The sequence below is a fragment of the Mustela nivalis genome, assembly GCF_964662115.1.
Source record: "Mustela nivalis genome assembly, chromosome: 17".
NCBI classification, from domain to species: domain Eukaryota; kingdom Metazoa; phylum Chordata; class Mammalia; order Carnivora; family Mustelidae; genus Mustela; species Mustela nivalis.
The window spans coordinates 40,089,890-40,115,328 of record NC_139036.1 but is presented as its reverse complement, the minus strand read 5'-3'; the positions used below and the strand labels follow the sequence as shown (position 1 = coordinate 40,115,328).

Sequence of the window (25,439 nt, the reverse complement as noted above, 5' to 3'; positions counted from 1 at the left end):
CCCTGGAACCCATGCGAGCCACTGCAGAGTCACTCTAAGCACAGTGCCACCAAGGAGGCTGGGGGAGGGCTCTGGAGGCTGGGAGGTGGGGGCGGGGAGATGGGTGCCCCAGGGGGGCCTGCCTGAATCCAGACCCTCCACCCCAAGTGACCTCGGGCAACCTGCCGACTCCTTTCTGCTCTAGTCATAAAGACAACCGTTTGCCCAGGCCTTCATTTGTAGGACTGCCGCCACCCATCCCGGCCCGCCCCAACGAGACTGGCTGGGCACACACTGCTATTCTGTGCCCTGGGACCCTGGGCCATGGGGCCCTGGGGCCCCGCAGCCCAGGTTCATAGCATTTGCCCCAATCCCCCCACCCCCACCCCAGGCAGCTTCCCTGCAAACTCAGATACACAGACTGCAGGTCTGTGGCTCTGCAAGGCAGGATACCAATGCCTATTCCCCGGCCACAGGTGCCACGGCCCCGAGAGATCAACCACCCACACTCTATACCCAGTGCCGCCACCTCCAGACACGCCGACCATCCCTAGCCCGGGGGACCGGCCAGCCAACAAAGCCAGCTGGGGTTTTTACACAGGAAGGAAGAGCAAGCCGAGGTGGGGGTGGAGGCCGAGGGAGGGCGGAAATACTGCCATATCAGCACCCAGAGACAGACGAAAGGGGGGCCGGCCCCTCCCCACCTAGCCACCCAGTTATGACCTTTGTGTTCTGACAAACAGTCCGTCTGGACCCTGACGCCCACCACAGCCGCGGTGGGGGGGGCACTTTAGAGAGGGTGGGGAGAGCTTCAGCACACAGGCCCTCCCTGTACAAAAGCTGAGTGCTTTTCCAGTAGAAGTGCCATGTGGGCCCAGGGTGGGATGGGGGAATATGGGGGTGCACAGAAAAATAGCAAGTGGGAAGCCTAGACCCTTCCTTCCTTCGTCACAGCTGTCACCCAGGTGGGCCGGGGGACGCGAGGCAGCGGGGGTCCCACAGCAGGCAAGGGAGCGTACGTTACTGATCTGGTCCTGGGTTTTCTTGATTCTCTGGAGCTCGGGCGTGTCCGCCACCACGCTGAACCCTTTGCCCTTGTTCTTCTCGAACTCCTCCTTGTAGCGCACCTGGAGGACCAAGTTGGGAAGAAGAATTAGCGTCAAGACAGGGGCGGCAGAGGACTCCAGCCCACGGCCACCTCTGACGGAACAACCAGCCAGGATGAAGACCCTGACCAGAAATTCCCTGCAGTGATGTTCACCGCCCCTGCACCCCGAAGTCAAAGCAGGAGGCTTAGCCAAAAAGTGTTTGACTACTAACAATAACCCACGGAAATGTATTCAGTGCCTTCTGAGTGCCAAGTGCTTTACATGAATTATCGCAAGTAAGTCTGCAAGCTCCGTTTTGCAGATAAAGAAACTAAGCCAGAGAGAGGCAAAACCCCCTGCCAAGGTCATACAGCTTGGAAATCAAGTCCAGAATCACCAGGGTGCAAACTCTTGGCTGCCTGACTCCTGACCTCTCCCCGCTGACCTATCCTATGTGAAAGCTATAGGAAGAAGGTACTTTCCAGAGCTCCAAAGGCTGCCCCAGCCCTCACCCTAGCCAGAATATGGCCCGACCCACCGAGAACCCGGAGAAGTCTTGGAAGTGCCCAGCTGAGCAAAGGCTGTGCCAAGTGACAAAGCCGGCACCCGGAAGGGAGGGCGGAGAGACAGCCACTCGGAAGGACTCCATCAATGAGCCTTTGACGGGCCCGGCGGCTTCCTGGAGCCTGCCCGGCCTGCTTCTAAGGTCAATGCCACATGAGTAGATGACATCGGTGGGGGCAGAGACAGGACTTCGGAACAGGGTTCCAAGCTCCGGGAAAGAACCCTACCCTCCAACACTGCCTTCCTCTCCTGAGAAATTCATGGAAACTCAAGTACCAGAGGGACTCGAGTCAGACCTAAGAAAGGACTTCCCGAACGCTAATGGAATTGAAATATGAAAAATATCTCATTCTCCCCAGGGGGTTTTAAAGAATGGAATGGAGGCTAGAAACGCCCATGGGACACAGAACAGTTCCTTGGTTTCCAGAGACTTCACTGTCCACTCCTGAGCCACCAGCTGTTCCAGCCCCACCAGCTGCCTGGATTGCCTCCGGATGTGTGTGTGTGTGTGTGTGCGCGCGCGCACTGTCCTAGAAGCAGGTCAGCTCAGGACATGAGGCCTAGGGCATCGGGAGTTTCCAGGATAGGATGCCCAGGCAGCTCGCAGGCGTAGAGTCAGGAGTCACCTGGCCACACCGCTGAGCTGCACCCTGACCCAACCCAGGACAACACTCTCGGGTTCATCCGGCCACACCCACGAGTTCCTCGGCACATGGCCCAGGGGTCAGAGGTCCTTGTTCATCCTCTGGAGCCCAGCTTATCCACCCAAGGTGTTCTCGATCCTACAAGGTGTCAGAAGCGCCCCTGTTTATTTATTTATTTTAAACAAGCCCCTTCATTCTAATCCAGACTGCAAGTTAACACAGTAATACATGGACTGACCCACCCCCAAGGGCCCAGAACTGCCCCCAGCATCAACTCTTCCAGAAAGCCCTGGAACAGCGTGGTGACCTTTAGTGCTGAGGGCAGGGAGACTCTTTGGGAAAGGAGCATCAGGGAGAAGGTGGCACTGGAGTCAGAAAAAATACAGCTCCTGATGCACAAGCCCCAAATCCAAGGCCTCTGGCCTCAGTTTCCCCATCCATAAAAGAGCTGTAAGAGGAATCAGTTAAAATATGGGGAGGAGGCTTCCCACGCCAAGCATGGGCAAACAGCTAGAGGGAGTTGGTCCTAACCGGTGCTCAGTCTCACACTTGCCAGGCGGTCTTGGGCAAATGACTTCACCTTTCGAGCCTCCATTTGCAATCTGTAAAATGGGGATAGCACCACCCATTCCAGTCAGTGGCGCCAACTACAGACAGTGGCTTGAACACAGTCAATGAGTCCTGGAGCATCCTGAAGCAAGGCCGGGCTCCACATCTGTTGCTGAGGGCAAGTGTGGAAGTGCTTTGTCAACATTCAAGTGCTGACCACGTGCCAGACCCCCACTCCTTCCTCCACTTCCTGGCCCTGTAAGGGTCAGGTCCCTAATCCAGGGGAATAATTGCCATGGCGACACTACAATGATGTCAGCTAGTTCCCAGGCTCAGGAACTGCCTCTCCCTCCCTGCTGGGGAAGGAGAATGTGTTTCACTCCTGGCACAGGCCACCAGATAGGGCGGAGCTGGGGTGGAACCGGGATGCAGAAGGGCTGAAGGGAGGTCAGCCCCTCAGGGCTGTGTGTCACTAGGCAAATCCGTCCCCCTCTCTGGACAGAGCTGGCGGGGGGGGGGGGGGGGGGGCGGGGGGGGGACCTGTCCGGCTGATCTCTAAAAACCTACCCAGCTCTGGAGTTTGTGATCATTTTTAAGTACCTGCAGATCTCAACTATGAAGATCAAGGTGAGGAAGATTCTCTGTGAGGCCTTTTGGGGCTGGAGTGGGTGGCAAAAGTGAAAGGTAGACAGCCAGGGAGTGTAGGGGAGGCCCCTGCCCAGAGCCCCTCTCTCAGGGTTCTCTGGTCTCCCAAGCAGGAGTGTTTGCCTTCACCTGGGATGGCTCAGCAGGATGTGGTGGGGGGCTGGTCTCTCAGGGAGGAAACCTGCCTAAGGTCATCCAACCCAGTTGTGGGTAGGGACAGGGGGCAACTCTGCTCCGGGGACAGATGACTCTATGTCTGGGAGCTGCCTGGGCCGCCCATTCTGGAAATTCCCCACGCAGGGCCAGTCTGAGGCCGAGGCTCCTCCCACCCACCAAACAGGGCCCTGGAGGCTCCACTTTCTCTACACGTGTTTATTAATAACTCCCTGGGTCTATCTTGTTCATTATTTATCCCAGCAAAGTAGGTACAAGTAAGTGTTTGTGGCGTGCATGATGGGGGACTTGAATAGACACAAAATATCAAACAGACAGCACAATTTAGAAAGTCACTGTTTTGCTGACCCAACATAAGAGCAAAGATCATGACTTGAACAAAAAATTTTTTCTCCTAAATAAACCAGTATAAAACAAAACAAAACCAGAAAATTTGGGTGGGGGGGGGGATACAGTGCCATTTCTTTTTTGGGAAAAAAAGAAAATACAGTGCTTACTGTGTGTCTACTATATGCCAGGCCCACATACTGTGTAACTTACCTCCTTCTAACAGAAAAGAAACCAGCTTGAAAATTAAGACACAGATGGGGAGGAGAGCGAATGAAGAAGATCAGTTGGAAGCAATCATCAAAAGGTCAGTGTCTACTCCCCAGCTTCACTGAGCCCAGGCTCTACTTCCTCCCCTTTCTAAGATAATAGTTAACTAGTGAACACTGATTGAGTACTGACTCTAGCCAGGAACTGCTCTAAATGCTTACTCCACACTAAAATCCTCTATATCCTAATGATGTTATAGGTCCTTCATAACATCTGCTATATCCTCACAACAACTTTTGGAGAAAGGTAACCCCCACTTTACAGATGAAGGCACTGAGGCTCAGGAAGGTGAAACAGGTTCCCCCCCCCAAGGTCACACAGCTAGGGTGGCGGACCCAGGATCTGACCTTTAGCAGGCTCAGGTCAGAGTAACACCAAGTATGCTGGACAGACCACACTGTCCAATGCCTGGGACTGTACAGCGCCACAGGGGGGACGATGGGGGCAAGAAAACAAGAAAGAGAGATTTATTCTCCCTGAATTTCTGCCTGGGTTCTGGGGGCCACATGGATATTGCCTCTACTCAGCTGGGAGCTGGGGGAGGGAGAGCTGCCTTGGGGAGGGGATGCAGCTGGGGCCCCAGCCTCCGCTTCCCTGCCTCAGCCAGGCCTGGGCAGGACCACCCACAGGGTCATTTCTGGTCAGTTCTGTGGTTACCTCCCCCGCAGGGGAGGCTCCAGGTGTCCCAGACACCCAAAGTATCACTTTGGGAACCAATCTAGACACAGGAAAACAAATAAAGTTGAACTAGCACTGGCAGCTTCCAGAGACTGAGGAGGGCTGGGACACACACGCATACAGGTCAGGAAGGGGCCCTGGAAAGAGCCCAAGTGACACCCTGGTGGGGTGGGGCACGGTAGGCAGAGGAGGCTCCCACTTCCCTTCCCGCCAGCCACAAGCTGCTCTAGCCAGCCCTGCCCCCAAAGGAGCCACAGGAACCAGAACCTGTCACCACCCCCGGACAGGCCCACTCAGCTCTTCCAAACCTCAGTGCCATCAGCACAGCCCCCAACCACTAGGCAACTGGGGTTCGCTGTCTCCATTTTACCAGGGAGTTCTGAAAAAAGCTAGGAGAGGAAAGCAGCCAGGCTCAGACCACAGACCCACGCTTGCAAAGAAGACAGGGCCCCCGCCTCTATCCTCGCTGCCTATCCCAGCTTCCAGGCCCAGGAGCCCAATGCAGGTTAGAGGCCAAAGCAGGTTAGAGCCGTGTCCTCAGTGCAGAGCCCTGACTCCCTAAGGCCCCCACCCCTCTGCTCAGAGCAGAAGCAAGGTGAGCCCCAGGAAATTCCACCCAGCTTCCTGCCTGCCCCTCTCAAATCTGGCTCTAAGTCTCACAAAGTAAGTCCAAAAGGCTCATGAGAATCACCAGGGCAGTCAAAATGCAGATTCCTGGGCACTGCCCAAAATTGCCAACCAGAGACAGGGGCCTGGAGGCCCAGGAAGCAAGCAGAAGTCCAGACCCCGGGGAGCAGCGAGCAGAGGTGGGGCAGAGGGGGCCTGAGCTCCTGCTGCTTCCTCCTACATACCCCGCCCCTCAGGGATCTGGTTCCAGGGCCAGAAAGGGCTACAGCCGTGCCTTTGTGGGACTGACAAAAGCTAAGGGAATTAACAGGGTTTGAATTTCTCCTCTTGAGAGTAGGTGTGTGTGTGTGTGTGTGTGTGTGTGCGCGCGCGCGCGCGCCTCTGCCTGAGTGTGTGCACACACTCTCACACACCTCTGGAAGCTGTACCTTTCCAAACACCTGACAGCCCCTCCCACATCTCTTCTTCCAGGTTCCCCTGTTGGGGCCCCCACCACTTGGGGGTCTGACTGCCCCTCTCAAGCTGTGGAGTGAGTCCAGGTTACCCTAGATGCTGTGGCCTGCACACTCCCCAAAGCCCCCTCCACCTCTGGCCCCAGGGGGTCCCTCTCCAGGATGGGGGGGCGCCTCTCCAGGATGAGGGAGTCCCGGGTGGTCGTCAGCAGCCAGCTAGAGTCTGGCCAAAATCTTCCCTGTGCAGACCCGGTCCAGGCCCCAGGGCTGCCTCAGCCCCTCTTCCTGCCAGCCGGACCACCCGTGCCCTTCTCTGCAGGCAAGGTCTGGTGTCCATACCAGCTCCCCGCCAACTGTGGGTTTCACGCCCGGCAGGGTCAGCATCCGGGCTGGCAGCTGCAAGCTGCCGCCTAGGGAAAAACCAGCTTCCCCTACTTGCTCCCAGCTATTGTGGGACACGCACGAGGCTTACGCCTCACACCTCACCGGGACTGTACATGGTCAATATCACTGTACTTGGGAGTGGAAAAACCAGAGTCCGGATCCTGAAACTTCACTCAGTGTGCGTGTCAACAGGCAAAGCCTGCATTCCCCCATCTCATGGTTCCCAGAGTGGGGTCAAGGATGAATGAGGCAAAAAGTAACTATAAGCACTGTGCTAAGCTATAATTCTCAGCAGTACCAGGAACTAACGTGTTTATTATCAAGGTAGAGATAAGTTCTCCTGAGGGAGTTGGGTGGAAAACTGGAAAGAACGCAAGTCTCAGGATTCGACAAACCGGCCTTCAAAGTCCGTAGGATCCCTTCCTTCTTCCTTGGAGTGGGGGTGATCCTGCCAAGGTCTCAGGCTCGTGAGAACTAAGGGCACTCAGATGCCCAAGGCATTTGGCACTCAAGACCGGAGCAGTCAACAGTCTTCCCACCCGTGCTGCTACCCCGTATGATCTTAGCAAGTCCGCTCATGTCTCTGGGCTGTTTCCTCATCTGTACCACAGAAACAGCACCTTCCTCCCAGCTGCCAGAGGACACAGGTAAAGCCCTAGAGAGCACAGGGCTGGTTCTCTTTCACAGGACCTCCTGGGACACAGGGACCTAGAGAGGTCCTGTAAACGCCAGAGAGCAGGAAGCCCACTCCAGGGGGATCAGGAGAGATTCTCCCCTGTGGCCCCAGAGGGATCCTCTGCCAGCAACATTTTCCTGGCCCTGGGCACCCTGCCCACTTGGCTAAGTCCCTCAAGGGGTCTTTGTAGAAGCCCTATTCCCTCGAAAGTCCAGGCCAGGTTGGTCCCAGAAGCCCTCCCAGACCTCCAGATAGAATGTCCTGTTCAGGGCTCAGGGCTCTGGATTCTTTGCTTATTCCTCACTGTCCCCTAAATTCAGAGTCTTACCTGGACAAGAACCCATCTCCCCCCCCAACACACCGGCATGTACCCCACTCCCCACAAAGCACAGGCTCCAAAAATCAGGCCCAAGGAGACAAAGGTAGGACAAGCCCCCAGGGGAGACCCTCTTTGCAGCCTGCCCTCTGAGGGGCTTTGGAGACATGGCCATAAAGGGAGGGCGGACCTCCGATGGCATGAGCCTGGAGAGGTGAGTCCTCTCCTTTGAGGGGGGGGATGGGTGGAAAGGAGGGAGAAGGGAACAGCTTCTTGAAGGAGACGGGCTTCAGAGGCCCCACAAGAAATTTCTGGAGCAGAGAGAGTCAGACACCCATACCTCCCGAACCCACTTCCTCCACTCCTTTGATAAGGTCAGGAAATATGAAGTAACCAGGAGCAGGGGTGGGGGCAGGGAGACATGGCAAATGCCAGGATTTCAGCACCTCGGCCCTGCTGAGTAACCACAGCAGGGAGGAGGAAGCAGCCCTTGCCAAACCCAGGGGTTACAACACCCCACGCTCCCCGCCAGGCCACAGGGCCTGCCCCGCCCCCTCACCTGACTCTGGAGCTCACTCTGTTGCTTGAGGCGGAGGTTTTCCGGGGTGTCAGCCACCATGGTGAAGGACTGCTTGGGGTAGTGTCTGAGGAACAGAAAGAAAGAGTGAAGGTCACTCTGGGGAAGGGGTAGGAACCTCTGGGCTTCTCACAGGCCTGAGTCTCCTGGAAACTTCCTCTTATCCATGGGCAGCCCCTGCCCTGTTCAGCAACAGGACCACGATGTGTACCAGCCTTGGCTGAGGGGGTCAAGCATGTCTCAGACTTGGCCGGGGCCGAACCAAGAAAACATATCAGACCTGAGGGGCTGGCTGGCCATGAAGAGCTGTCCTGAGCCAATGGAAGGCCCTGGGGACAGTGTCTGAGGGTTTCAGATGGCCCTTGTTTGGAGAGAATCCATGTCTTAGAATCTAGCATCCAGCGGGGTTGAGAGGCCTGGGCTGCCCAGGACAGCCCCACCAGCCGGCGGCCAGAACAAAGCGTCCAGCTAAAGGCAGAAATGGAGACCAACCAAGCAGAGGAAGGGCAGGAGGGATGTGGAGACAGAAGTAAAGGAGAAAGGAAATGAAACAGACCGAGCAAAGGGGAAAAAGAGAGAGACAAGCCAAGAAACAGACTCTTAACTCCAGAGAACAAACTTATGGCTAGCTAACCAGGGGGCAGGTGGTTGGGAGATGGGTGAAAAACATGATGGGGACTAAAGAGTGCCCTTGTGATGAGCACCGGATGATTAAAATAAAAACTTAGCGGCGCCTGGATGGCTCAGTCGGTTAAGCCTTTGCCTTCAGCTCAGGTCATGATCTCAGGGTCCTGGGATCAAACCCTACCCACATCGTGCTCTCTGCTCAGTGGGGAGCCTGCTTTCCCCTCTCTCTGCCTGCCTCTCTGCCTACTTGTGATCTCTCTCAAATAAATAAATAACACCTTTAAAAAAATAAATAAAATAAAATAAAAACTTAAAAAAAAATAGTAGTAAAAGGGAATGGGACATGCATATCCGGGGGGCGGGGGGGATGTGGGGGAGCTTCCTGGAGGAGGTGGTAAGAGAGAAAAAGCACACAGTCCAGAGTGGTATTATGAAGGGCTAACGTGGTCTTACTTAACTGGAAGGTAGGTGAGACATTGGTTTGACGTCAGAAAATTAGCCTGAGGCCCTCAAGGGACAGGTAACGCTCTAACAATGGTTGATGTGTGCCCAGTGTCTCAGTTCATCAAATCCCCACAAATGCCCTTTTTTCCTGCTTTGACAGAAGGGAGAACTGAGGTTCAGACAAGTTAAACAATGTGGCCAAAGCACGGGGCCAGTAAGTCATGGCGTCTAAATTTGTACCCCATGTCCCCAGGGCCCAGCATCCTGAACCAAACCCTCCCGATCCCAGACACAGGGCAGAGCAGGAGCCTGTGCCCCAGAAAGAGGACTGGCTTGGAGGTAACAGGAGCTAGGGCAGCCCTTAGAGGGAAACCCACAGTGACCTCCAGGATCAGGCAGGTCGTGTCCCCTCAATTCCCAGAAGAGGAAACAGTGTTGTGATGCAAGGCACTTAGCACTTAGCTGATTTCATAATTCATTTATTTATCACTGGTTTCTTGTCTTCTCTCTACTTCTCCATGATGTGAGGGGTTCTGGTCTCTTTTGTACACAGATTTATCCCAAACTCCTTCAAACAGAACCTGGTGTTAACAAACGTGTATTGGATAAATGATGTCCCACCAGGCACTAAAGCTGGGTCAAGACTAGAACTCAAGTCTCTCATGTCCCCCTTGGTCATGCCAAAGGTCCCCAGCAAACCAGCTAGAGGAACGGCAGCCCTGAGTCACTGCTCTGTGGGAATGTGCTGGAATGGGAAACGGCTGCGGGTCCACATGGGCTCCAGATACCTCAAGGGTTGGCTAGCAGCTTCTCTGAGCAGGAGCTGAGGTCTGGCCATTTGCAGCCCTGGGTGACAGACACCTCACCACAACCGTGGTGAGATCGCCGCGTCACAGACTGTCCTCAGGTAAGCAATGGAGCGCCTCCTTCCAGGTATGTTCAACCCTGGCTGGTCTGGCCGACAGGCCCTAGAGCTGGCCTCCTACTGTGTGCTCACCAAAGCTGGAAGATTCCTGGGGGGAGGGGGGAGGCGCCCTGAGCAAGAGCTACCTGTGAACTCATGACTTCCCCGAGCCACCACTTGTGAAGGGCAGGACTGGGGTTTGCAGAACTAAACCAAGGTCGGTGGTGGGGGGGTGTGACTAGAATGGACACAGAGCTGGGCTCTGGCCCTGCCGCGGACTCGCTGGGTGAGTTCAGCATTCCTTTTTCTTCCTGGGCTAGTTTCACTGTCTAGGACCCAGGTGCTCCCAGCTGTGCCCCTCCCCCAGCCTCCACTGCTCCACCTGGGTCCTGCCTCCCAGTTAGGCTGAGCCCTCTGCTCCTCCAGCAGCAAGGGAGGGAGAGGACAGAAAAGTAAACACAGGTGCCTACAGCTGGCGGGGCTAAGGCTACTGCAGGAAAGCTGGGCCACCCACAGCCCAAGTGCTCCCTTCAAAATTCCTCCGCAGTTCCAGAAAAAGGGAGGGCCCACTGGGAGTCTGTTTCTGGAGATTAGGAAGAGACCGGCAGGAGGGATCCAAGTTCGGATCTCTAGCAGAACTGGCTGGCCCTGAGGGCCTAGGAGGGAAGCCTCGAGACAGGACCCTCCCACCACATCAGGGCCCTTTAGAAGGTGTGAAGGTGTCCGCAGGTACTGCAGGTGTCACGGGGTAGGGAGTGTGGAGAGGAGAGCATCACTGGCAGAGAAGAGAGGTGGGCTCCTAAAGCAGGGGGACCAAGGGGAAGACCTCCCGGGCAGCTCTGGTCAGTTTCCAGATGATGTCACTCAGCTCTGGGTGGGGAAGGGTGGCGGGCAGCAAACACACGTGCTCCCTAGCCAGTCTACACACCTGGGCTTTCCCATCTGCCTGAATGTCCAAGGTTAACATGGAGTGCCAGTTCTGGTGGCCCAAGGACAGCCCGACACAGGCGGATGACATGCCCCCCCCCCAATCTGCAGTTATGAGGTTCCTTTGTTCCTCACACCCACAGAATACAGAGACGGGCCCTCCGCAGTGGCGCATGTCTCTGAGATACAGGGGCCAGTGGGTCCCTTGTCTCTGACGCTGCACCAGAGCAGTATCAGGACAGTCTCCCACCCCTGCAACATGCAGCAAGGGCCTCTGGATGGACAGTCAGGTGTTTAACCTTCACTTTGGAACCACCATGACCCCCAGATCTCAGCCCCCCACAGCCAACCCTCAGAAGGGAAGGGGAGACCAGCCTAGATGCTCATGCAGCTTAATCTGGAGGGAAGGTGGGGGGGAAAGATGGGGAAGATTTTAATCCTGCATCAGATTAAATAGATTAAAGAGGAGCTCCAGAACCTCTAATCTCTTAGCCCACCGCCTCCTGGACCCCAACCCTGGACCAGAGGAGGGCAGGCAGATATTTCTTCCTCCTGCTGGGTCAAACCTGTCCCCTCCCCACAGCCCTGGGCCCCTGGCGAGACAACCCTGCCTTTCCCTTCCCCTGCTCACTGCGCTTCAGGTTCCCATGGCAACCCCATCCTCAGCTCCAGGCAGGAGAGCGGAGCAGAAGCAGACAGAGAGAGGCTGTGGGGGTGGGGGGTAGAGGCGCAGACGCGAGGGTGGCTGAGGACACCCAGGAGGGCAACACCAGGAGGCTGCAAACTCAGGATCCTCGCAGACAGTGTCAGTGAGGAAGACAGGTGCCACGAGTGTGTTTTGGGGTGGGGGTGAGGATGCACAAATGTGGATGCTGTGCCCTTCCCCCACCCACACAACTGCCTTCCAAGAAGCCTGCAACTGATCTGACCTGCTTCCAGAGATAATTGCTGGAAATTCTACCTTATCCATCCCTCTCTCAGGGATTCCCATCTCCTCAGGTTGGAGCTCTCCCCACCCATCACCCGCAGATCCCAGTCGGGATGAACAGATGTGCGTGGAAGTCAGTGCAGGGCGCTGAGGCCACTGAGGTCATGAGGGGTTACCACCTCAGCTAGTGACCCTGCTGGGACCCCAGCCCCACCAACAGCCCAGGGCCAGGGTGGGAAGAACTGGGTGTTCCAACCCTACCTGGAGCTCAGCGCAGAGCGCAGCTGTTCTTTGTCCCTTCTGTGGGCCAGGCTGCACCCAGCCCCTTGTTTCTTTCTCCCAGCAGTGGGCCCTCAGTTATGTCCCTCCCCACTTCTGACAACTGCCATCAGCTGCTCTGGGGAGGAGAAGGGCATGGAGACAGCCCAAGTCCACTAGGAGGGGAAGCTTTGGGGGTAGAGCGGGAGACCACGGAAAGGGATCTAGCAGCTATGAGGGCAAGGACAGGGAACAGCAGGCCAATCAGGCAGCGGCTGGCAGCAGCGAGGACCTCTAAGAGAATTGACAGGCACACCAAGTGACTTCTTGATAAGACTATGTCCTGTGCCCCGTCTCTCTTGAAATCCGCCACAAGGCTTTGGGCTAGAAAAGGCAGACATTATCATCGTGCCCATTTAACAGATAAAGAAACTGATGCTCAGTGTCAAGGACAAAGACCTTGCCTAGGGCACTCCCCCTCCCCACAAGGGCCCTGGCCATCTAGGGGGAGGCTGACATCTCTCTCAGATGGACCCTAGACCGCTAGCTCCCAGAGCTCTGGGGAAAGATGCACTTGGCAGGGTGGGTCTTGAGCAAAGTACTTTATCTTTCAAGCCCAACCAGTTCCTAAGCTTGGTCATTATGAGACCCTCTGGGAGTCAGAAGGCTGGTGGACAGTCAGAAGCCACTTACTCAATACTTTTCTAAAGCAGGAGCGCCTGGGTGGCTCAGTGGGTTAAGCCTCTGCCTTCCGCTCAGGTCATGATCTCAGGGTCCTTGGATCAAGCCCCGCATCAGAGGGAGCCTGCTTCCCCCACCTCCTCTGCCTGCCTCTGCCTACTTGTGATCTGTCAAATAAATAAATAAAAATCTTTAAAAAAAAAAAAAAAAAAACTTTTCTAAAGCAGGTGTCTCAAGAGGGGAGAGTGACCTGCATGGTTGTGGGAGAAGGGTCCTCTGCCTCTCCTGGGTTTGCCCTAAGGACCTCTGAGTCAGCTTCCTGTTCAGAAGGGCAAGGAGGGCAGGGAAGATGCTGAGAAGTGGTAAGGCTCCCGCTATAGACACACTGGTGACAGGGATAGCTTACAGGACACAGCCCTGCTCCGCTCCTGCCCTCAGCCGCATTCCAGAGGCAGAGCCAGAACCAGAATAGACCAGAGATCCTGAAAGCCCGCTCCCCCTTTCTACAAGCAACCTGGCCCCTTCCAGCCTTACACCCCTTCAAAAACCACAGCTTTTTGTTCAGGGAGGAACAAAAATACATCAACAAAAGCAACAAGGAGCCTTTGGTTTTACCAAAAGAAAAAAAAAAAAAAAAACCAGCCCCTACATCCTGCCTGTGGAAGGAGCTGCTGATTCCCCTGCTGGGAAAACTGCCCATGTTGTGGGGGGAGCTCCTTTCTAACCCAGTTTCTCACCCGTCCCCCAGGCCTGAGGGGCTGAAATGGTGGGGACAGGAAGCAACAAGGAAGCATTGTTTGACCAGAGGAAAAAAAAAAAAAAAAAGAGCAGCCAGAAAGATCAAGGCCAGACATGAAGAAGAACTTACCAGTCCTCAGGCATGAGAGACTGGATGAAAACTCAAAGCTGGTACCCATCCCTGATGGCAGAGTACATTAAGAGAAATGATTCTGCCAAGGTGGGGAAGGCATGCAAACACTGGGCCTCAGTTTCCTCATCTCTAAAATGGGCGGTTAGGAAACAAACCCTGAGGTCCCTGGAGGCCCCGACCTCTCTGAGTGGTACTGGCCCTTTGAGTCTGCCTTCTCCATTCCAAACACACATCACACACACCCCTCTCACTCCCGCTCCCAGTCAGCGCTGCACCTGCTCCCTGGGACGTCTGATCCCACTGTTCCCAATCAGAGGCAGGAAAAAGGAAAGTAGAAAACTCCAGGCCCTAGTCCCCGATTTACCCACTAATGCCCCCTCCCTAAGTGTAGCTGGGATTCGGGACAGTTTGTTAGAACCAGAGACATTCTGAGCCGGCAGCCCCAGGAACACAGGCCCACACTCGGACACCGGAGGGAAGGAGCAGGGCGACAGTCCCTTGTTCCCCAGAGTCAGCCATCTCCATCCGCCCTCTTCAGCCCCTCACCTTACAGCTCAAGGAAATCGACAGAAAGATCTGGAAATCTGCAGTCAGTGAAGAGGTGGGGAAGGTGCTTCTGAGTGTCCTCCCTTCCTTCCCCGGCCCATGTCCACTCCCACACTCAACACCCCCCAAAGCTGGTTCCCCTCTCTGCCTGGCGTGTGCGGCCTCCGTAAACTCCTGGCTCCCAAGGAGGAGCACCCCACCCACCCATGACCTCCACATTCCGGGACTATGTGCATGGAGACAAAGGGGCAGGTTTGTGGGTGTGGACACATCAGCCCCCCTTACACAAAACATAGTTTACAAAACAAATAATCGAGGGCATAAATATTCCTTTAACAAGGGAACCAGCAGGCTCACCCCACCTACCTAAAAGTTTCCCGAAAGCATTTGAGGGTGGTTCTTGTACCTCCAGCCACTGTGCAAAAGCAGAAAGGCACACCTCTCCCTTGCCACAGCAGTGGCTGTGCCTGGGAGCTGTGAACACACACGCCGCCCATTCCATCTGACTCCTTGGCATTTCTCCGCGGCCCCACACCCAAGCGTGTGCGTCTGGATACGCATGAGGCACGTGTTTATTAAGGCCCCATCTGTAGGGGCCCCTGACCGCCCAGCAGGCTGGCTGTAAGCTCTCGCCTGAGTTCTCTTTCCTGTCTAACCCTGAAACAAGTCTGGTGCAGGGAGAGAAACAGAAGAGGCCTTTTTGCTGCTCACAGTCACTTTATGGAACATTTTAAAATCTCAGTCTTGAGAAGCCACCAGGGAATGACAGCCAGCCTTCTTCTCTCTTGACCACCTCCCCCTGCAAGATTCTGGCTCAGGGACTGGCCAAAAATAGGCACACCATAGAAGCCTCCCTGCGCGCCAAAGTCACACCCTCACCCACTGAGGGGGCACGGTCCCACTCCCTGGCCAAGTGCCAGGAGAGATCAGCAGCCCCTCTGGGGAAGACCCAGAGGAGCTGAGAAGGAAGGAAGCCAGGCCCGAGGTCTACAAGGCAAAGCTGGGAGCGGGGTGAGAGCACAGCTACCCCCTGGGAAACCCCAAGATTTAGAAACCTGAATGCCACTGAAGGATGGGGCCAGAGGCAGAAAGGAAACAGGAGGGAATGAGAGGGGATGTCAGCACAGGGCCTGGCCCGTGGCAGGGGCTCGCCCTCTTTGGTCTAGGGGCCGGCATCCCTAAGACACCTGGCATCCATAACAAGGGAGAAACTGAAGGTCAGACAGGTGCAGAGGGTACTTCCTGCAGGCCAGGCCTACTACATTTGGCTTCTCCTGGACTCACCAGATCAGGTGTGTGGGCCAGACCCACTGCTCAGCATATGCCCTCCCAGCTGAAGTGAGAAAGGACTGGGGGAATGAGGGGCCAACCTGCTTCTCAGGCAGGGTGGGGAGGGGGGTGGCAAGAACCTCGGGGAAATAGCACCCAGGAAGAGATTCAACTTCTGCCCCTCCCTGGAGACCCCAACACCTGCAGGAGCCCTCATAGAACAGCTAAGCTGGGACTCTGGCACTAGGCTGAGAAGATACAGAGAGAACAAGGACAAGCCTCTGATTTCTCTCGCCAACTCCCATCGCTCACTGAATTCTAGGCTACTAGAGTCTGAGCCAGAGACATGAGAAAGCATCGATCCCTGCCACCCACGCCAGGCTTGGGGCTCTGCCACACTTCAGCCATGGAGGGGCAGAGGCTCAGCAGATGCCCCCAAAGGAGCCTTGGGGCCCAGAATCCAGCTTCATGTGGTCCAGCCACGAATGGGTTAAACTGCCCCTGGCCTCTGGCTTCACTGAACCCCACCCCACTCCCCAACAGAGGGAGGAAGTGGCAGAGAATCAGGGCTTGTGTGAGCCCTTAAGAATTCTAAGAATGTCCCATTTCCCTTGGGGGGGGTGGGGGGTTGGGGGGGAAGAGGATCCGTGGAAGCTAATAGAAAAGCAGAGGCAGCTGCAGAAGAGCCAGGACCACGCTGTGACCCTCCTTCTACCCAGGGGCAACCTTCCGAGTGCCCCAGTCTCACCCAGAAGGGACAGTGTCCAAGCTGCCCAGGGACAAGACACGGTGGGGTTAAGAGGCGACTGGGGTGCTATAAGCAAGAGACAGCCTTTCAAAGGGGTTTCAGCCCCCCAGACCTTTTAGCCAAGTCCCATGGTTCCCCTCCTTAGTGAACTTCAGTTGCGAAGAGCCTCCTGACTGAGAAAAAGCCAGGACTCAAGTCAGATCCTGGCTTTTTCTGAATTTTCACTTTGCCACTACTTAGTGACTTGACCTTCTAAAGCCCTCATCTGCCAAGGGTGCCGTGAGGTCACACACATGTGGCAGCCCCCACACGGAGTTTACACTTGCTACACAGGAGGTCAACTTAAAGGCGGTAAATTTTCTGGAACTGCCCAGGATGGGAAGAGGGTGTCCCGGATAGAGTCACACCCTACCTCTCCCTACCTCCCTGCAGCAGCACGGGTGGCAGGACCCAGTAGGTCCCAGTGCAGCAGGAACAGAGCCCCAGCCAACTCTGCTGGGAAGGACAAGGATTCTATAGCCAGGAGGGAAGAGATCTGCCCCTGGGGCCACGGCCCCTGCAGGCTGCCCCCAGTTCTCAGGGGGCGAACATCAGAAAGGGCTACAGCCAGAAGCCCCCAAAGCCTAGGGTGCTGACCTTCTGACAGGGGGCAGGGGAGAGAAAGAAATGAGGGAAGGCAAACACAACAGGGCAGAGCACCATGTCCTCAAGGGCCCCTCTCTCGCAGTAGGGTGCAGTGGAGGGAACACACTTGCCTGGCAGAGAGCAGCATGGTTACTGGGTCTGAACCAGCCTCTCACTGGCCATGTCATTGTGGGCAAGTCCATTCCCTTCCCCAGCCTCAGTTTCCCTCCCAGTAAAACGGGCCTATGAGCTGCCCTTACTTCATCCTGCCCAGGTGAGGACTAAAGGTGATGAGTGCTTATTCCTGCGGTAGTGCTGGGCAATATTCCCGAACAGGAGGGAGGATGGGGGAGGGGGGAGACTCACACATTGCAGTAGGGGGTGGGGGGGGGAACTCACGCGTTGCAGTAGGGGGTCTTCTCGTAGCCCTTGTAGTTCTTCATGTTGAGTGTCATCTTGCAGGTCTCGCAGTGGAAGCATGCTTTGTGCCAGAACTGGGGACAGAGGCAGAGGGAGCACAGCTGTGAGACACTGGGACTCAGAGAAGGGGGACTCGGGCCCTAGAAGGAGCACTCCGTCCCAGGGACTGGATCACAGCCTCGGGTCACAGGCTCCGGCAGACATGCTGGGTGAGTGGGGGGGAAAGGCCCCCAGAAGGTTGGTTCCACCTCCCCCAGACCACTTCTGCTGCCCCCACTCCCCCCCCCCCCCGCAAGCTGGAGAAGCCTCATTGCTGATGCAAAGTTGCACCAGAGTTGCTAAGAAGCCATCACTGCTGAACTTGAAGGGGCAGCTCCGTGGCCTTGACAAGGTCTAGAGAAGCCAACGGGGGCAGGCCCGGTGGCCATGTCCTGGGCAGGAAGCCTTACTCCCACTCCAGCCCCACCCCCACCGCAAGGCTGTTCCTGCTGTCACCTCCCACCTCCTTGGGGCTCCCTGTGACCACAGTGGGGTGAATGCCCCAAGCTCTGGTCACCATACCCATGCCCTTTCTACCTTCCCTCACCCTTCTCCCAGCCCCAGCCAGGGAACTGGTAGGAGAGCCCCCCACAGGGGCTCGCTCTCCCTGGAGGCACTACAGAGTTCTGCTTGGAGGCTTATGCCACAGTGGGGACATCAAGTCAGGGCCCAGGCCTCTAATCCATTTCCATGTCTGTAGAGTGAGAACAGTAACAATGAGGAGTCAATGAGAAATCACCTATACAGGGGCATCTGGGTGGCTCAGTGGGTTAAGCCTCTGCCTTCAGCTCAGGTCATGATCTCAGGGTCCTGGGATCGAGCCCCACATCGGGCTCCCTGCTTGGCAGGGAGTCTGCATCCCCCCTCTCTCTGTCTGCCTCTCTGCCTACTTGTGATCACTCTCTGTCAAATAAATAAATAAAATGTTAAAAAAAAAAAAGAGATCACCTATAGAGCACTCAGCACAAGCACTCAGCTTGGCCCCTCTGGAACGTTAGGTGCTGGGCACTGTGACAGGTATAAACCCACCCCCAGGGGCTCATCAGCTCCCAGTGGAGGTCTGTGTGTGCTGGGGAGCAGGCAGGGGGTGGGGTGCCTCTACTGGCCCAACCACAGCTACAGCGCATGTGCATGTGCGAATGAAGGGAGCAAACCATGGGGTGGGACAATCGAGGGGAACAACCGGTGCAACAGAAGTGCCCTCATCCTGAGAAATGTTGATCCTCACTGGCAGGCAATCCCCTGCCAGGGAAATAGAGATCCTGCCCCAGGTAGCCCAGAAAGAGATCGATACCAACCTGGAGTCCAGCTTTCAGGATCCCAGAATCTAGGCTATCTGCTGACCTGGCTGGCCCCTCTCTGCCCCATTTCCTAGTGGTCAGAGGAAGGCACTCCTGACCCCTCAGAGAAGGAGGCCGGAAGCCAGGGAAAGGCCTAGGGGGAGACTTCTGGAGGTGCTCAGCACAGAGCTGGCTCTCAGCCCTGTGTCAAGGAAATCCCCCTAGTCAGTGCTCTTCAAAATGTGCTGCCCTGCCAAGGGGTGCTCCTGGGTCACTCTGGAGGAGGGGGCAGAAAAATGGAAGCTGAGAGGCTAGGATACCACCTCCTCAACCCTGGCCCCCCTCAACCGGAGACCGGGGATAATCTGGGGGTAAGAGCCACTTTCCCTATCAAGGAGACTGGCCCAAGGTGGAGGAGTAAATGAAGTGGTAGGAGATCCACTCTTTAGGGAAGAAGGCCAACAGGAAGTCTGGAAGCAAAGGCATGGCTGCTGTCAGATTGGCCTTTACCCCCACCTGGGCCTATCCCAGAGCCCAGCCCTGACTCCTCCCAGTACGAAACCCATACACACACAACCTGGCTGGAAAACGAGACCGGGGTAGTCCCGGCCCCCCATCAGTGCCCCCAAGTGACAGCCCCCCTCTCTCCCCCAGTGCCTGGGAGGTGCTGGCAGAGTGCCCCAGCCCTGTCACCACCTAGTCTGCTGGCCTCTGCCTGCCTAGCGGCACAGGCCCCTTGCCTGGGCCTCCACCTCCCCGCCACCCCCTCAGGGGCCTGCCAGGAAAAACATTCTCTGGAATCCGGACCATGACCCACTTTCACACACACACATACGCAGGAATATGCACTGTCCTAGGACTGGGGACCTCCAAAGCTACCTCCTGACTGACTTGGGGGAGACATAGGGCAAGAAGGAGATGGCCAGGTCCCCGCACCGGGGGGGGAGGGGGGGCGGGGAACCCCTCAGGAAGGGGGCAGGGCATACTGGAGAGGGTGGGGGTACAGGACTGCCACAAGAAACCTCCCAGCTATCTTCTGGAGGAAGGGGAGCCCCCAGGAGGGGAAGGCGCCCATTTCCATAGACGGTTCATCCCCCCCTCACCCTCAGAGACCCCATTCTCCGTCACTCGAGAAGCAGTGGGGGGCTCAGGAGCGGGACCATGGAAAGGAGAGTGGACTGACGGCCTCCAGCAGCGCTACTGATCTCAGGCTCCCCGTCCACAGAGTGGTCTCACAGAGGTGCGCGACGGGGGCATGTGAGGGACAGGGTGACCCAGATGCAGGCTCCAAGCCCAGCAGGGAGAGCCGCTTCCAGTCATTTCCCTCCTCCCTCTAGGGGAGGACTCCAAGGTTAAAGAAAATCCAGTAGCTCCGACTACTGTGTCCTCTTTGGACAGGGGAGGGGAGAAGTGGAAGGGGGAACAGACGATGGCCCTTGGGGGCCAAGTTGGGGCTGCGGACCCCAAGGGGATCCCAAGATGAAGGGGACCCCATCCCTGTTTCCATCAGGTCTGGTGAAGGACGCAGGGAAATCAGTCAGTACAGCCCCACGATGACCTATCTGCCTCCCTCCCCTGCTCCGACTGCCCTGGCCCAGAGCCAGAGATACCCCACCCTTTCCTGGAGGCCCCAGGTAAGATTTCAGAGAGGCATGCCTGAGACTCTAGCCTCAGGGGAGCAAAGTACACCTCTGGGTACTGCTCTAATCCTTCCTGCTGCCTGCAGGAAGTGTACTGTTTCCCTTGTCACAAAAACCAGAGCTAGGGGGGGCCAGTTAGAAGCCTCTCAGCCCCTCTCCAGGCTCCGGAGGTGCCCACGACGCTCCTCCACCTGCACCTCCAAAGCTGCCATCCGTTCCACTGCAGACCCATTCCACAGGAAGGCAAATGGAGGCTGATGCGGGCAGAAGCCAAATCTCCCACACTGGTGGAGGCTTGGGCCAGCCTCTCTCTCTGGAAGCACCATGCAGGGGCGGAAGGGTTTCTCACAGCTCTGGGGGAGCGGGACGTGGCGAACCTCAGATCACTGTGCCTGCAGCCTGGCACCTTGCCCTCTGCGCCCAGCCCAGGCTACCCGGGGTGGCCATGAGTCAGGGTTAGAGGGTGAAGCCGTCCCCTCCCTTCCTGTTGCCAAGGGTTACAGAGCCTCCCTCCTCCGGGAGCAACACCAGCTATACCCTGGCCAGGCTGGGATCACCACCCTAGCTCTGCTGGCCACCTGGGCTACTGGCTTAAAGGCACAGACCCTCGCTGTACCTCCCCAATTCTCGAGGAGGAGATTACCATTCCCAGTGCTCCAGCTCCACCCAGGAGCCCAGGCCCAGAACATTCCTCAGGCCGGGGTCAGGAAGTGGACCACTAAGGACATTAGGAGGCAGTGTAAATCAAAGTACCTTTTGCGAACACAGAACAGACAGAAAAGCTGAGCATAAAGAACTTTAGATTTGAATTCCAGCTCTGGCTGAGGGGGAACAGCCACATGATGTTGGAGCCTCCATGGATGGGGTTCATAATTTATAGGAGCAATCACATCTGTTTTGTGAAGACGGAACCTGGCGCGTCAGTCAGTAGTAGCTACTATGAATGGATGGTCATGAAGATCGTGGGGTGCGCTGAGCTTCAGCTAGGAAAGTGGGTCACCATGGCTATTCGACTTGTCCTCTCTCACATCTAGCCCAGCCACCTTCTACCTTGCTGCCCCCTGTGGTGGGGTGGCTCAGACCACCAGAGCAGAGCTCCCTCTGGCCAAGGTGTTCCAAGTGGACCCAACAGTCCACCAATCCTCTACCCCTCCTGAATGTCTCCACCAGTTTTCAGGGTCCTGGCAAAGTAAGCCAGGGGACAGCATCCTCGACAGTACAGATCCCCAGATATAAATGCTTCCCCAGCAGGATCCAAGACAAAACTCCAACCTTCTCCAAACGTCGAGGACGTTCTGAGTCACAGACTCCTCTCCTCCCCAAAGGCCCCACAGCAACCATTCAGAGAGCCCGGCACAAAGCAGGTGCTCAATAAATATTTGCTGAATGAATGAGTGAATGAGGTCACCCCATTTCTCCCCCAACCCTAAGCCTAGAAGTCCTCTGGGAAAGCACATTCTGACCTCCCTCCTCAAATGCCATCATCAGCAATGCATATTTATTCAGCATGCAAAGCATGCTGGAAGCTGCAGGTTGGGGACAGGTTGGGGGCAGGGTGGCCATTAGAGGTGACACAGCCTTTACCCACCTAAGCCTTTGAGAGATAAAGCTCAGGGAGAAGAAAAAGATAACAGCAAGGACGTCGCTTGTGCTCTGGGTCACAAGGTGAGCTATGTACCATAGGGAAATCATAGTGAAATGCATCTAATTTGACTCTCTCCTATAGTAAATGGGAGGCCTTGGGAAATTGGTTAGCAACCACACCTATGAGATGGAATGCTTCCCCCTGCCAAGTCTCAGTCATCTGGGCACCAGGTTCCTAGTCCAAGCACCTGTCCTTACTGCATAGAGAGAGTTGGGAGGATTAAGTCTTAAACCTGAATATTCTAGGCCTGCTGCTCAGTGGAGGTGGGGGCGGGGGTCTCCCCAAGGCCATCACCTGTAAGGAGGGCTCTAAAAAGGAGGAAGAACCAAATTCCACTTCCCAGGGCAACCCAACCTGAATGTCTTCTTCTAGGTAGGGCAAGAGAACCCCTGGAGAAGCACCTTATAGAATCCCTACCCCCTCACCTCTGGCACCCAGCACCAAAAGACTTTATAAGGGAGCTGGATGTCGGGCTGGACCGAGTATCCCAGAAAGACAGGCAGGACACAGAGTGCATGCACCACATCCCCTGCAGGCACTTTAGTACACTGCTCCACCTCCAACGAAATGACATCATTCATACCCGTAAGACAGATGGTGAATACTGAGGCCTAAAGCCATTCATAAAGCTGGTGGGAGCAGACCCAGAACTAAGACCAAGTTTCCCAACTTCCGGCCTAGCAATCCCTCCACTATATATAGCTTCTGCCTTATAAAGGTAAAAGAGCCTACAGCCTCTTCCCAGTTCATGACTATGGAGAGAATAGGGGGGAAGGGGGATTTGCGGCACATGGAATGCAGAGGCCAAAATGCAAGATGCAGAGGCCAAAGTAGGCGAAACCCCAGTGTGCAAGGACAGTTAGCTCTTCAGCCTGTGCCTCCAAGCTTAAGTCCTGCCCCCCAGAAGCTGGCAGGGTCTTTGGGAAGCTCAACACCCCCACTGTTTATGCCCACAATATGGCCCTCCTCTTCTGCCCAGCCAAATCCAGGAAAGACAATGAAACAGCAGAAACACATACATTTGCCCATGTATCCCATATGCCCATGTATCTCCTTCTTCCAAGAGCAAGTTCAAAATTATTTCAGGCCTACTCCCACTGCCCTGACTCAGAGGCTAAAGATCATGGGGGAAGCTCCCAAGGGGGAGAGAAGAGACAGAAAAAGCCAATGAACTATCCTTTCCCAAACAAAACCTGGCTCCAGGTGCTCAATGAAGTTGGCCCCAGGGTTCTGCACCCCTCTTCCATCCCATGCCCCTCAACCCCTACCAGTTCAGACAAATCAGAGGGGTATCTGGATCTGGGGTCAGCTTTGGGAGGTGAGTGAAAGGACTGCCAAGGAAGGAGACAAAATCAGAGAGACTTCTCCTGCAGAGTGGAAAGAATATGCAAAGGGGAGGCATCGCCTTAGGATCTTAGGGAGCTCACAAGACCAGATCCTACCCCAAACTGCTGGAAACACCCAGTTCTACTCTTCACCCCCCTCCAGAAGTATAATAGCAACCAGATGAACAAGTCCAACATGGATGGGGGGCGGGGGGGCAACGCGTAAGAGCCCCTAGGGGACTGTGAATTTCTAGAAGGCCACCTTTCCCTCTCCCTAAAACCTCCCCCTTTTCTTGGCTTCCCCTGAACTCAGCCAACCCCACCCTCCATTGGGGAAACCTGCTTTGAAAAGTTAGCTCTTTGTTCTACACGCTGGTCTCAGGCTCTGAGCACAATTTCAGGAGATCTCTGCAAAGCACCCTCCACCCACCCTACTCCAGCACCCGACCCCGCCCCGCTCTGGCTGGGCGGCCCAACCCCGGGAGTTGGCTTCTAATTTGAGGTGGGGGCTGGGAAGCTATGGAGGAGGTCCGCTAATCCATTAAGCGCGGAACCACCGAGGGGGGTGCAAGTCGTCCAAAAAAGGGGGGTCTCGCAGTGGGGCTTGGGTCCTTATTCAAAGCCCAGTTCACCAGATGCAACACTCGCCGCGGATAGCCCCCGCCCCCGGTCTCCAGGCCCTGAAGTCCGGCCATTTGCGGCCAGAGCTGACGGTTTCGCTGAGCCCCCCAGCTTCTGCCCCGCCCCCCCGTCGCCCCCTCCCCCAGCGCCCCGCGCTTCCGCCTACTTGGCGCTCAGCGCGGCGGGGAGAGGGAGCGGCCGTCTCCTCTCACTCTCCCGGCCTGGGGGCGGGACTGCACCCCTAACCTTCCCCCACCCCCCAGCCCCCACCCCGGGGCCTGGCCACCCTACTCCTCTAACGTCCTCCCAGCTTCAGGGCACAGAGCTCTACTATTCGCCACTAGTGGCTGCCGCCACGCGTGGACTCCTTGCCGCGCCGCAGATCTCCCGGTTTCCAGGCTGGGGTCTGTCCCCACACCCCATGACACCGCCCTCCGTCCCTCCTCCCGGGATCGTGGGGATGAGGCGGCACAGACCCGGCCCTTCTCTCCTCCCCTAATCCGAAGCACTGCTCGGGGACTGCAACGACGTGCCTCCCGATCCCGGGGCTCACCTTATCCAGACAGTTCACCTTCTCCGTGGGGTACACGATCTTGCCGCACCGGGCGCAGTTGGGATTCATGGCTCCGGGAAGGGTTGGGGCGGGGACGCCCGAGCTCGCGCGCGTTCTCTTTCCCCGGAGCGAGCTGGCGGGAGGCGGCCGCGGGTGCAACTACTCAGAGAGCGGCGACGGCGGCTGGAGCTAGGAACTGGCCTCCGCCTCCGCCCTCCTTCCCCTAATAAACACAGCGGGGAGGAGGGGCTGCACCGGGGCGGGGACGCGCCGCGGGCGCGGGCAGGGGCGCGCACGGGCAGCGCGCTTCCCGGGCGACGTGGGGCTGCGCGGGGGCGGATTCCGGGGAGGGCGGCGGGGCCCGGGGCGCGCGCCTAGGTGCGTCTTGAGGGTCCCCAGTCCGCGGGCGCTCTCTAGCAGAAGATGCCCGCAAGAAGCGCGCCCAGAGGCCAGGGACCCGTTGGCGCTGGAGGCGGCGCGCAGCCGGTGTGGCTGCACATCTGGGGCGCCCGGGCTGCGAGAGGCGGGCCAATCCCTCGCACCCGTCGAGGGTGGGGGCTGGAACCCTTCCGAACGCGGGATTGGATTCACCAGATTCGGGGACTTTCCTTTGTGCTGGTCGATACCTGGCGTGAACCTGCGGTCGGAACGGGAAGCCCCTACCCCGCCCCTCCTTTAGCCTCCCTTCCCCCACATCCTTTCGCACATTTGTAGGGCGGAACCGGTCCCTACAGCCCGGACGCGGCGCGGGGCAGCCCTGGCCGGTTCTTCCTTCCCTGCGCTCTGCCTTGCGCTCTCCTGGGGTTCTCCGGGTCCCGATGCCTTCTGTTTTCCGCCTGGCCCTCCTTCCTTCATTCCTTTCTCCTTGGTCTTACTCCCTACTCTCTCCCGTGTAGCAGTGTTTTAGTACCCAAAAGAGCCGTGTCCGGGCGCAGCAGTGGCGTGGGGGTATAGCTCAGTGGTAGAGCATTTGACTGCAGATCAAGAGGTCCCTGGTTCAAATCCGGGTGCCCCCTTCCTGGCTTTTCCTTCACCTTGAGATGAACATTTCGCGAATTGGATTTACTGTTGAATTAGATCCTAGGTTGAAAAAAACCCCAAAGTTGACTTAATTTACAGATGCCTTCCTCATTTTCCTA

The 25,439-nt window shown here is 56.6% G+C and overlaps 1 protein-coding gene across 5 annotated transcripts in view; it reads right to left on the bottom strand.

Moving 5' to 3' along the window:
• Positions 1-25,439, bottom strand: part of LASP1 (LIM and SH3 protein 1) — a 38,718-nt gene that overhangs the window by 13,113 nt on the left and 166 nt on the right. The window contains exons 2-6 of one of the 5 annotated variants that reach the window (XM_082704981.1): positions 25,007-25,334; positions 24,301-24,523; positions 17,177-17,271; positions 7,933-8,017; positions 999-1,106 (exon numbers count right to left, since the gene is read on the bottom strand). In XM_082704981.1, coding sequence (XP_082561107.1) covers positions 999-1,106; positions 7,933-8,017; positions 17,177-17,271; positions 24,301-24,369 — 357 coding nt within the window. In that variant the 5' untranslated portion in view covers positions 24,370-24,523; positions 25,007-25,334. Of the gene's footprint in view, positions 1-998; positions 1,107-7,932; positions 8,018-17,176; positions 17,272-24,300; positions 24,940-25,006; positions 25,381-25,439 lie in introns of those variants that run through there. The other 4 variants (XM_082704984.1, XM_082704982.1, XM_082704983.1 and 1 more) reach the window with 4 other exon arrangements.